The 13,399-nt window shown below is 40.8% G+C and overlaps 1 protein-coding gene across 1 annotated transcript in view; it reads right to left on the reverse strand.

Moving 5' to 3' along the window:
- The window catches only part of DSCAM (DS cell adhesion molecule), a 1,000,736-nt gene that overhangs the window by 472,016 nt on the left and 515,321 nt on the right, over positions 1 to 13,399 (reverse strand). Inside the window, exon 7 of the mRNA XM_069202587.1 lies at positions 2,206 to 2,502. Coding sequence (XP_069058688.1) covers positions 2,206 to 2,502 — 297 coding nt within the window. The remainder of the gene's footprint in view (positions 1 to 2,205; positions 2,503 to 13,399) is intronic.

Consider the following 13,399-nt stretch of genomic DNA (forward strand, 5'->3'; position numbering starts at 1 on the left):
ATGGTTCTCCTAAAAAATGTATCCTTCTTTTTCTCATTTCTCAAGTTTCTCAATCATTGATGATGCACATCCTAGTGGGAACAAAGTAAATTATTGCCGGTTCTGTTTGTGGACTGTTTTTTTCTTCGATTTTTAGATGAAAAGAGGTAAGATAGCTCATATCTAGAGTATGCCTTGTACCTATGTACCTTGTGCCTATGCCTATAGGTTGTTACTTTCATAGAATTGTGTCAGGTATAGAACCCTGTTGGAGCAAGCGAACGCCTATTGAGGGATGCTTTTTACTTTTTAGCTGAACTATAGTTAGTAGAAAGTATTTGTTTTCTCAGATCCATGCTTGCCTGAACCAAGTAAGGCCACTATTGTTGCTGCAAGTTACTGTATGGGGTAGAACCTCTCTAGAATTCTAATAATTTCTGATCTTTCCTGTGCTCAATTTGGAATGGCCCTCCAACTAAGTATTCAATTCCTAATTTTATTTCTTTAATCTTTTTTGATAACCTCAAGCCACAAATTAGAGGGGCAGTTGGTACGGATCTGAGAAACCAGCCAACTACAACATGGCCACTAGATATGATTGTTGCTAATCAATTTAGACTTGATTTGTGAATTCTTAAGGTCTGGGTGCATTTCTGCATAGGAAGGCTTGATGTATCAAAGGGTTTTACCCATTCTGTGCCCATCAAGAAATGCACTTATACACAAGGGGCTCAGGCCCTGATTTCGAGTTTGGTAGAGGGAGTTACTCTGTAAAAATGTGACGGATATCCTGTTCCCCGTATTACACTCCCATTATAGCCTATGGAGATTGTAATATGGCCGACGGGATATCCGTCACGTTTGCGATGGAGTAACCAGTCTACTAAACTCTAAATCAGGTCCTCAGTATCCATTATTAACTGTGCTGTATGAGGTTACATTAATCCTAGGGGATTTTGTTTCCTTGAGTCCTCTGTTACAGGCCTCGAAGTGCCTTAAGATGGCTACCAACACGTTTTTTCATGTTTGTGCAAAGCATATTTCCACTGCAGTGGGGTCTTCACAGTGATCCAAGAGTAGAACACTTGTGTACTCCGCACGTGCGCGTGTAAGGAGCTGGAAGGGCAGGGATAATCCTGTTGGGAGATAAAGTAGGAGGAACGGATGAGAAATAATTAACCTTGACATGAACTGTAAGTGTGAAGTGCCATACTATCGGAACAACCTGTTATTAATCCCTTAATTTGTTAATGAAGTCCTGCTTCCCAGCTAATATTTGTGGCTGAAAATCAAAATAGATATTTGAAATAAGGCAAAGTGTGGCAAAATGGACAATATTTGATAGTATACACAAGCTGGCTGTAGTGGCCCAGTGGATACATGCATCATTCTGCAGATGCTTGTATATGATACCACGGACACGGCCCGATCTTTGCATCCCGGAAAGTCCACCTGGCCTAGGTCAACTAATTGAATACTGGGTTATGTATAGAAAGCATCAAGATACACCTCACAGTGGAAGTGTTGTTTACAAACAAGCTTGTTATATCAATGGATTCCAAAGTTTCCTATATAAGTGGATACCCATTTGCCTATAATATTCTTGCCATATATTGGCTGCGAGTTGGACTTTGAGGGTGATTGGCAGCCAAATAATCTAATAACTTTGACTACAACTCTAAAAGATTGGAATGAAATCAATTTTTTTTTATAATCCATTGCTTCCACCGATCTGGTGGGATTTTCTTCAAAGAGAGTTAAAAAACGTAAGGTGTGGTGAAGAAATGAAGGCTAAGAAGATGATGACATTTCACTCAGAGTCTCTATGACACATAAGAAAAAGAACAGTAATCTAGTCATTTCATGAAACTGTACACAAAATGAAGATGGTTAGTATGCTGCATGGCGGTAAAGAAGCAGTTAACAATCTGAACACACAAGCCACTCCTACGACCATTAGACAGTCACAAAGAGGAGGGGACAGTTTCATGCATAGCAACAAAACAGGAGATCCATACGTATCATTTAGGGACATATGCAGAATAGAAACAATGTCCAACAACAGCGTCAACACAGACAGAACTTGAACAACAAGCTCCAGACTGAGGAAAGGGGGAACCAAGAGAAATCTCTACCAGTATCGCAAAACTCAACTCAACGCAAGCATGCAGCAATGCCACAAGAATGAGCTATGTGTGTTTTTTGAGGAGCTGATTTGACAAGCACCTCTTACGTTTATTCGAGCCTGGTATTGGACGACACCGGCTGAGTTGTTTGCAGTGCAGCGGTAGACCCCACCATCGCGGACTTGAGTGTTGGTGATGTTCAGGTAGCTGACCACATTGCCCTCAGAGGTGATGATCTGGCTGATGCGGTGGTTGCCATTTTTGACAATGGGGTCGTCGTCCAGAGTCCAGGTAATTGTAGGAAGAGGTGTCCCCTTAACATTGCACATGAGGGAGATGGGCTCACTGGGCAGCACCATTTTTTCACTGAAGGCTGAGATGATTTTCGGCGTTCCATCTGCATAGGGTGAAAAGGAGGTATTGGAAAGAGGGCACACGTCCATTAACCAATGTGCATGTTTATGAAAAGTGAATGAAAGAATGGCAATGTACATTATCAAAACAGAAGCTGTGTTTTACATGTGCATGATGTGTCATGTGTCACAGTATACAATTACATTATTTATATCAATTTTTCAATTTAAGGAATTCTTTAAAGAGGCTGCTTCAATGTCCCTATCTAGCACAGTAGAGACAGCAACAAATGTTAACAACGGACATAAAAGCGATTTGCACATAAAAGCATTTGGGTAAATACCAGCAACATTCATCATTTACATCGCACAATTAGAAATATCAAATATTGACTACTGCATGCCCATCTGACTGTTTTTATTAAATATCAGAGCAGGCAAGATAGCTTATTGAGTTGAGAACTTGCTGCTGATACTTTTGTGTGGACATCTGCATTGTTCAACAGTCCCTCATTAATTCTTGGTTGTAGAGCACAGGCAATGTTGCCTAAGCAGACTATGGTTTTGAGCTCCAAAAGTCTTCTCACTACAGCATTTAAAATACAATTTAAATGTACCAAGTTTGAGAATTTAAGAAAATAATCAAAACTGGCAAGGAAGTTGCTCTAGTTGCTGTTGAAACTGAACGTTGAATGATCTTTGATCAGAGTGGAGTGACAGCTCTAATTTCACTAGATCTCTCCACCAGCTATGATACCATTTGTCACCCGAGGGACTGGGGAGGGACCACTCTGCACTGGTTCAGCTCCTTCCCTACAGGAAGGAGCCAAACAGAAACAATGCCACCAAGCAGATATTACACCATGACTTTAGACTGTGGTGTTCTTCAGGGCTTGTCTGAGTCAATTATTTCTATTCTGTTTGTGACCCCTCTTGCAGCGGTTATCAGGAACCAACAGCCTTCATGTATGTGCTCTGCAGAAGATACTCAGATTGTACTGAGAACTGACAATAATGGAGATTTGCACAGGCACATTTTGTATCACGGTTGAAAGGAATGGCAGACTGGATGTCTTCTTGCTTATTCTTGGTGGCTCCCTCAAACGTTGGACTGATCGCTAGTAGCCTGCGAACTTGGCACATGCCCCAGTCTATGTTGTTAGAATTCTGGGGGTTACCATGGATAACACCATGTCATTTACTCCACAAATGGATGTCTTCTACTTCGGCTGATTGCCCTATCATTAAAGCACTTGTGTGTTCCTGGCGGGATGCTCCAGTGCTTTATTTCCGAGTCTACCCGCGTAGCTACTTCATTGGCTTCACATGTTGCAAAACTGTGCTACTCTTGAGTGAGATCAAATGTTATTAATATATTAGTGGCATAGAAGTTAGCATATTGTAATTAATTAGCCTATGTTTAAAGGCCTAGCAGAGAAAGTAATATGAGAAGTAAAATGTGCACGTTTAAATTATGGTGAACCATGTGGCCACCATTCGTACTAAACACTACGTTTTAACATGAGAGTTTTGTATTCATATTGAATGTAATACCAACGTGAATTAATATTAAAATGCAGATTAAGGCTTGAAAGCATTACATGAATATGAAATAATCATACATATATTGAATTAAATGATTATTATTATTATGAGTTACATGTGTGCAGAAAAAAAGCATGTCCAAATTAGTTCTAACATGTCATGAATAACGTTTGCAATTAAATAATTTGCTTTGCATATATAAATTGTAAGGTGAGCAATAGGTTCATTAATGTATTAAATATATTAATGTGTATTAAGGCTTTGTAGTTTGACTAGGCCTGAAAAGATTCATTTTGCAGCAGCAATGGAAAATCACTTGTCTATTCTGTCCTCTCTGACTTAAATTCATTCCCTAGGCTGTTAATGTGAATGTTGACTATCCTATTGTATTGTAGGCAAGATACATGTTTTAGAAATAACAATGTAACACTATTTGTTCTAGCTGTTGAACAGGACAGGAAATTTGTAGCACTCATAGAAGTATTGGTTTAGTCTATTGTGTTCTATGAGAAAGGATCTCAAAGTAACAAATAATTAGAGAACGTAATATTTTAGTTGGAACTATACGAAGTCATAAAATTAACAATGCATTTTGCTGAGAAGATCTGGAAACGTAACAGAATTGGTGGTGCCATCTGTAGTGAATGGATGCTGAATCTGACGTCCGAAATGCTCCCACCTGAAGGACCAATGAATGGATCATGCACACTTTTAATTAGTGAGAGACTGCGAACTTCAGTTCAGTCCATCTTGTCTTCTATTTTGATGTTGTTCATAATTCTGTCAGTTTGGTTAAGTCTGCTGTCACTTCCTATTTTCAAAGTCCTCTGATGCATTTTCTCATCATAGTCTTAATTGCCCTATTCTGGTATGTGGTTCAGTACTAATAACACCAACTAATTCTGAACTGCTGATCTGCCCTATGTGCAGCCCGTGATCTGCACTGTCCTGATGCTGCTTCAACTCCCATGGCATGTCTATATCTGAAGTCACCTGCGTTTGCTCCATTGGTTTCTTGTGGAGAAACATATTCTATTAAAGAACCTTTTTCTATTTGTTTTAAGGTCGACACAGTTCAGGTTCTGTATTCATCAAACAAATGCTCACTTGTCACTCTCGTGTAAGACTTTTATGGTCATCCTCTGCTCATTTCTTCAAGGTTCGTAAGTGTAAAAGACACTCCAAAGTTGTATACATTTTGGTGGTATATATTTTGCCTTTCAGGTGGCCACCAAGTGAGAATGGCTCCCTTTTCATTTACAAAGCCAGACTAAGTTGATAGCTTTAGAAGGCAGCTTAAAATGTGGTTATTGTCCAAATTTATAAATACACTGCATTCTGCGCTAGGGGCTGTTTAGGGCCTACCATCTGGGTGACTCAGATGTACTAAAAAGGGAGGTTTAGGCTAAAATGGCAGTTTAGAACTGTACACACAGGCTGCAATTTCAGGTCTAAGACATGTTTAAAGGGCTTCTTAAGTGGGTGGCACAGTCTGTGCTGTAGACCCCAATCATAGCATTTAATTTACAGGCCCTGGGTACGGGTAGTACCACTGTACTGTGATTTACATGTAAACTAAATGTGCCAATTGGGGTGTTAACCAATTTCACCATGTTTATAGGAGAGCGCACACGCACTTTGGCACTGGTTAGCAGTGGTAAAGTGCACATAGTCCTAAGGCTAACAATAAACAATTCAGCAAAAACAGAAGGAGTATGGCAAAAAGTTTGAAGAAAACAGGCCAGTCTTACAAGATTTAAGGTAATCCTGTTTCAACAGGAAACATAAATGCATGGTTAAAGCCAGATTTTTAGGAACGCAGTGCACTTAATTTCTTTTTCTAGCAATCTCAGAAAAATATGTGTGGAGAAAGTGGACCGGAGGACAAGCCTGAGGGAATCAGTGGGTAAGTATCAATTTTCAAGGTTATTACCAATTGCTCAGTGCATAAATAGTAATTCTGCAGTGGTCTGCACCTTGGAATTACACTACGCCAGGGTGAAGCTAATTCATTAATGTGCAGTTTCAGAATGCACAGAAAAAGTCTCAAACCATAAACTTGAAAAAAGACTACTGGGCAGGTTTACTTATACTTGACGCAACACATTGCAACAACCAAACTTTTCCTATTAGGAAGTAGGACTTTTCAGGGCCGATTTACAAAAAATGTAAAATTACTCATGTAGTATTACTTTTCTTACTCATAAATGCTTTAGGGAATTGGCCCATTGTCTTTCAAATTTAAGGCTGCTTCTCAAGCTTGACCCATGCAAAAGAGGTAAAAGAGGCATTTGTGGTCTAATAGTTACCTCTGGTGGGCACATATCTTTGAGTTGGAGTCTACCAAAAGGAAATTAGTCACTGAGCTTCATTTGAAACCCTCTAGACTTTAACTCCTCCCTGAACCCATGGTACTATGCTCTAATGTATGGTCTAATGTAACGTTGTATCCTTTTCTATTTATAATGTCCAAAACCATTTACCTGATCTTGGTGACATCAGAGGATGTAGCGCAGCGGTCACAGCGGCCACCTCGGAGCTGAAGATCTGGGTTCAAGCCTCAGCTTCGGCACAACATCCTGTGATTCTGGGCAAATCACTTAATCTCCCCGTGCTCATGGACAGTGCCTTGAGACCCTCACGGATGATTAGCCGTGCTATATAAATCTTCATTCATTCACCTCAGCTGCTTGAATAGGATGTACTTGCTTGTCAACCCAGGAAGTAAGTGTGGCACAACACGCATCTAATCTTTTATTTGCATGCAGCTTTGTTGTGTGCTTGGACACCTGTCATTGTCACCATCAAACTTGATGGCGATAAAGTAGTTACAAAATATTTTGCCTCACCCTTTCACCCTTCCAAACCCCACTCTCTGCTGTATCTCTGTCACTTTATTTTCCAAGGCATCATGTCATCCCCCAGTATGCAAAGAGCAGCCACCTGTGTTGCTTGTATGGCAACTGACACCTGACAAATAAACCGCTGAGCCCGCTTAGTGCACACCAGGCCTTTGGTGACAGGTTTTTTGGGGATCAAAGCCGACATTATTTTCCCATTGAGAGCCAGCGTCTTTGAAATCTTTCCTGCTGTCGCTCTCTGATAACCTGCTCTCTCCTGACATCATTATGGATTATCAATACACTCTTTAGGCTTTCTTAGTCACACAAGATGGTTGCCGGGGAAACTGGGACTCGGCTACTAATCTCTCAATTTCTTTAACGCATGAAGACTCTAAAAATAGAGGCCATGCCTTGGCTGCACTGTAGCCTCATTAGCGCGCGGACACTATACAAATTGATTACTCTCCGTACTTGATTATTCTATGAAACGTTGTGTCACTTAGTATGATCTCCAGCTCTTTCAAGTGATTTCATGGTTAGCTGTCCAGGTTTGTTCCTGTCAATGTGATGCTCATACCAGCGAATGCTCTTGGACCAGCATCCTAGTTCACCGTACCGCTCTTCCGCATGGCTCCCTTAGACATGGTTGGAAAGAAGGGTTTACGAGGATTCCGTTTATTCTCATCTCCGTAAGGTGTATGTCTGTGTGCTTTTTAGGGCGTATTGCAGATGAACACATGCAGCCTGGCCTGAAGATCGCATGATCTGGTCTCAATGCGGTATAAGTGAAAGCCCACCTCTTACTTAGCCAAGCAGGAACCGCCTGGGATTCATGTGTGAGAATAATGTTATTATCTATTATTTTGGTTCATCGCCTTTTGATTCAGGAATTGATCCTATCCATCTTGTGCACACTTGCAACTGAAAATGTGTTTTCTGCCCCCAGAATGGCTACAGACTGACCTATGTTTCTAACACTAAATCCCAGGGCACATGTAAGAGTTTGTGTCACCTTAGGTTATGTGACATTTTTTGGGACTCCCCTTATTCTTTAGTTAACGGGGAATCTTTTTGGTGTTTATAAGCACAATCTGGTACTCAGGGTGAATGCTCAGCCTTACTTTGCAATTATCCTCAACAGTCTTTCATGGCTTGCAGCTGAGGGTGTCAGTACTTCTTGCCAAAGCCTTAAACCTGAAATAGCGAAACAAACAATGAAGCCACTAAAAGGTCTGTTTTGTTGAAAGGAAGTTTGTTGGAGAAATTGAGCCCATAACTAATTAATAATTTAGTTCTAGGTCTCAGCTACAGAAAGGTTCAGATGTCTGTTACTAAAGAGATTTATTACATCCAAAATAGACTATAAGTGGGCTTTGGGTCCACCTGTTGCTTATGATTCAATGCTTTTCTTGTGTTTCTCAGTTCCAAAACCTGTTGGAGTTAGTTTAGGACTTTGCTCCCGCGTGTCGCTGCCTGCTGCTCACCATAGGTTGAATGCAGTGTCACTCTTGTTTTTCTGCCTCCTAACTGGTTTGGCAGCAGATACGCCACTTCCTGTCCTGGGTTGAGGATAACCGGACAAGTACAGTTTAATTACATCTGCATTGTTTTTCTGTTGTTTGGACAGACTATTTTTTAGTTTCCTGCCTCTCGTGTTTGTCAGCAAGCACTCATGTTCTAGAGCGCAGTTCTTTTTCCACGTTTGCCCTTCACTTAGTCCTTACTTTAGATAATCTGTGAATACATGTTGTTGTGTTTTGTGTGTGTGTATTGTGCATTTCTTCATGGCTTTACATAGCATGAAATCAACCCAGGCATTGAATCCTCAACAGCGGCTCTCCCCGGACAGCGGGAAAGTTGATACTACAATATTCACTGCACTCTGGGGAACTCATCCTAGAATACTTTGCAGGAGTTCCTTTTACAACATTTTTTTTTACATAACTCAGCCTGTTGTGGTCCTAGGGCAATTGGACCACCACCAAAACATTCAGAATGATGTGCTCTTTCTGTCCATGTCATCTTGTGGGTCACACTAGGTTAGAGGGGTCCCAAAAATCATAGTCTTTTTCACCATTCAATGCATATTTAAACTCTCTTATACCTGGAAAGTTTGTTCTTACAGCTGAAAGGAGTTTGTGTTATAAGGGCCTTGTTTGTAAGTACTTGTGTTCATGCACATGGTTTGTTTTCCGCAATTGCCCTTCACTTGGTCCTTACTTTACATAATCAGTAAATACACGTAGTTGTATCTTGTGTGTGTTTTGTAATTTTTTTTGTGGCTTTATGTATTGAATCCTCAACAGAGGCTCTCCTCTCACAGCGGTAGATATTCTCTGCACTCAGGGAAACTCACCCCCTAATGCTTTGCAGGCATTCTTTTTACAACATTTTATTTTTACATAACTCAGCCTGTAGTGGTCCTAGGGCAATGGGACCACCGCCAAAACATTCAGAACAATGTGCTCTTTCTGTCCAGGCCTTGTGGGCTAAGCTGGGTTAGAGAGGGCCCATAAATCATAACCTCTTCCACCATTGAGTGCATATTTAAACTCTCTTATAGCTGGAACATTTGTTTTTACAGCTGAGAGGAGTTTGTGTTATAAGGACCTTGTTTGTAATAATACTCTGACAGCCTTGCTCGACCTTCAAATTTGTAATGCACTATGCTTTCCAAAGGCTGAAGGATGATAATTGCCCCAAGTCACTACTAACTCAGTAGGCTCCATAAGGGCATCTAGCCACGACCAGTGGTACTGCACTCTGTGCTGTTGAATCTACAGGACATCTAGCCATGACCAGTGGTACTGCACCTTCTGCTGTTGAATCTACAGGACATCTAGCCACGACCAGTGGTACTGCACCTTCTGCTAATGCACAAACACAGTTTATTTCTGATAAAGGTTAATGTGCGGCATGGCTAAATATTTCAGCCATTTCACTGAGGACCTGTTACTTCTCCAGCCATTTCCAGGTCTGGGGGACATTCTGAGCTTCTGACGTCAGAAGAAGTTCTGGCAGCGTGCTGTGACACTGTACTCTGAGTGCTTTTGGCTCCACAGGGACAACCTGCCACTACCAGTGGTACTGCACCTTCTGTTTTTGCTCTACAGGGACATCTAGCCACAACCAGTGGTACTGCACCTTCTGCTGTTGACTCTACAGGGATATCTAGCTACGACCAGTGGTACTGCACCTTCTGCTATGGACTCTATAGGGACATCTAGTAATGACCTGCTGCACTGCACCCTTGTGCCACTGACTTAACAGTTAAATGATATTTAAAAGGCCTGCTAGGCCTGAAAATGTGTATTACACTATGCCCTCCAGGGCTGAATATATGGTTACACTGCAATGGTCTTTATCATTCTTTTTTATGAGGTTATGCCCTCTAGGAGCTGAATATATGGGTACGTGACCATGTTTCTTCCAAATGCTAATTTTACTGGGGTGTTCTGTAGGAGCTGTTCAGACCATTACAGTCTAATGCCATGTGTATGAAGGAATGCACAAACACAGTTTATTTCTGGTAAAGGTTTAATGTGCTGCATGGCTAAATATTGATAAGGTCCAAAATGCAAGGTTGTCATTATCATTTACAATGCCAACAGCTCTAACTCTAGCTAATGCAAGACCTAATGCATTGCAAATGCTTGTTTAATTATTGCGAGGGCCTGCAGCTGCACACTACTACTCGTTTTCCTCTTATTGTCAATTTTCTTTTTCCTTTCTACAATTTGCATGGCATCCCAAGCATACTTTATTTTTGATGTTCTCATTCCAAAATGGCCACCAACCATTTTGGAACAGTAAATTAAAAGTGAAACATTAAAATGGCTGCTGCATATGCATGCATATGGTGGCCATATTTGAACATTTTTTCTTTGTTTTAGTTAAAATCATTCAGGGATTAGCACCACATTTGCATGCACACAATCCAGAGACAGCTTGTAAAGATTGTTCTTTTATGGCAGTTCTCAAACCTGCTGACTACAACAGATTGCATGCTAATAAATGTGCATGCTTAAAACATGTTGCTAGAATTGATTGGGAGGAAAATATACGCTTTTTATAAAACAATTGCAACTTCTATATCATGATGGATAATGGTAAGATATATTACCAATGTGAGTAAACCCACCATCTTTTTTAATATTAGTTGTATTAACTTGTATGTAGATGATCACAAAAATATGTTGCATATCGTTTTATTAAAATAACTTTTAATTGGCTGACTAGTCTCGCCTTTTCAAAGAGATTTGCAATGCGATGCAGTGTCTGAGCCAACCTTTGCCTCCAAAGAAAAGACTGTTGTTTCTATTGGTTTCTTGTAATTTGGGAACATATCATCTGGCATCTAACCGCAGCAGCCACCCAAGTCAGAGTCCAACTACTGGATTTTTTCAAAGTATGCTAACTGATCCCTGGCACGCGTCCAGTGGGTACTGCACCGCCAGTGTGTGATGAGAAAGAAGAATGCCTTTTTTGTGCATTTTTGTTGTTTTGAAGCCTTGCTTATTACCACGTATTTGGTGCAGATGATAGAACAATATCCTTCAGTGTACTAGAGCGGAGTCCCAGCATCTGTGGAACCCAGATTCTGACACATGATCCCTGATCTCCTAGAAGTTGCAGGTCACTAGTGGCCATGTTAATAAAGGATGTCCTCTGCCTACTGTGAGGGCTGCCCGCACTAGATGTCTTGGTTTTACCATGTTACCTCTGATTTTTATTGGTTATCTGTTTAGGAACACCACCCGCTGTGATCCCTGAGAAACTATCACTTAGGCAATCGACAATATAAATGAGAGATTATCTCCTTTCAAAATACCATCCTCAAGTGTGGTGTACCATGGAGTATATCTATGGATAAAAGGTGCCTTATGGCATCATCAGACATTATCTGCAATCACCATCAGACTGGACTGGAGAGGGGATGTTCACAGAAAGATTATTTTCTCTTCAGTCATAGGCATCAAGGAATGGAAGTCGAAGGGGTACCTATGTACAAGAACTAGGGTTCTCCTTAGCTCCAAGTGTTAGGTGTGATGGTAGAAAAAAGTAAAGTAAACTTAAACACCCTACCTTTATCACGTCAACCTTTCAGTTTCAGTCTGTTACTGAACTTACATATAATGGGTCCTGGCTTCACCAAAGAGGATTGTTGGAAACCAAAGTCTTCCTTGTTCTCCCCTTCACTCATTTCAGCTACTTAAAGAAGCCCTTAACTTCTCCCTATATACCCTTCACTTTTCTATATTCATCTCCTACTGCTGGGGCATCTTATCACTGTTTCCTCTACATGTCGCTGACCATAGTACATACCAAACCAGCATCATTCCCTCCATACATAACCAAAACTACTTCCCTCTAGACTCTTAACCACATTAGATTACAAGTCCTCTATGTCTTCATGGTCCACAAAGTGCCCTTTAGGTTCAGGTTATTCTATTGTTGGCCCACCACTGATTACTATTTGATATTAAATTGGCATATTTAACTTTTTTGTATTCCATTTGAAATGTGTATATAGATGGTCCCTTTCTCCATTCACATACAAAGTTAATTGTAAAACAGTCATGTGGCAAAAGTAAATGTAAGTTTATCATTGCATTTTCAAAGTTACATTTTTCACCTTGTAAGTCAGCTGTAAATGTGCATTTAAGAGTGATTGACAACTGCCTAGTGTTAAACTCTGTAAAATAAAATGGTTCACTTCCTTGCAACTAGGCCTACCACTTGCAAATGGGCCGAGGACCATACTTCATTCATCATGTATGAAATTAAGGAAAATATGTCAATGAAGTCAATAGATTTACTTGCATGACTAAAATTACTTTTGTAGGGTTGTCAAATTTGTGCCAAAAGGTTTGGCACTTTTTCTTAATCTTTTCCCTCTAGCCATTACTCCAGGGAATCAGCGCCTGGACTGCAGGTGAAACTGTTATCTTCACCTTTAACTTGGCTTTTGTGTCACACTAACCTACTGTGCGTTCAAAGGCCTAGTACTGTGTCTGATAATATTAGGTCAGTGACCTGTCTCTTTACCAGGAGGTGTGCACCAAGTGTGACCTCATACTAAGCAGTGGACTAAAGTCCTTGACCTGGGTACATCACATTAAGAGGTGGTTTGCAGCATGCTGTGTTTTGTAAATATGCAGTATGACCAGATCTTTTTCTCTGGCTCAAAGAGAGGGTGTTCTACTGACCACTCTCATTTACAGTTCTGCTATGATGTGAAACCTGACATTGACATCCTATTTGCATGTCGAGTGCATGAGTATGTGCAGTATATGTGTAGCACACATTTGGTAGTAAGACTGTGTGTTGTGTGAGTCTGAGTACTGTAGCTGGTGGGATTATTATGGATGTTCCTGGTTTAGCTTGGCACAAGATGCCTGAATGGGGCAGGGCCTGTACCTCCTGTGTGCTCTTTAATTGGAGGCTGGAAACCTACGGTGTAAGAAAAGAGGAGTACAGGCCAGAGGAATGCCTGTGAAGCTGAAGGGTGCCAAACTACATTGCCCATATTTCTCCCTGCCTGAAGGGGGCG

This window comes from Pleurodeles waltl, chromosome 8, assembly GCF_031143425.1.
Source record: "Pleurodeles waltl isolate 20211129_DDA chromosome 8, aPleWal1.hap1.20221129, whole genome shotgun sequence".
NCBI lineage: Eukaryota > Metazoa > Chordata > Amphibia > Caudata > Salamandridae > Pleurodeles > Pleurodeles waltl.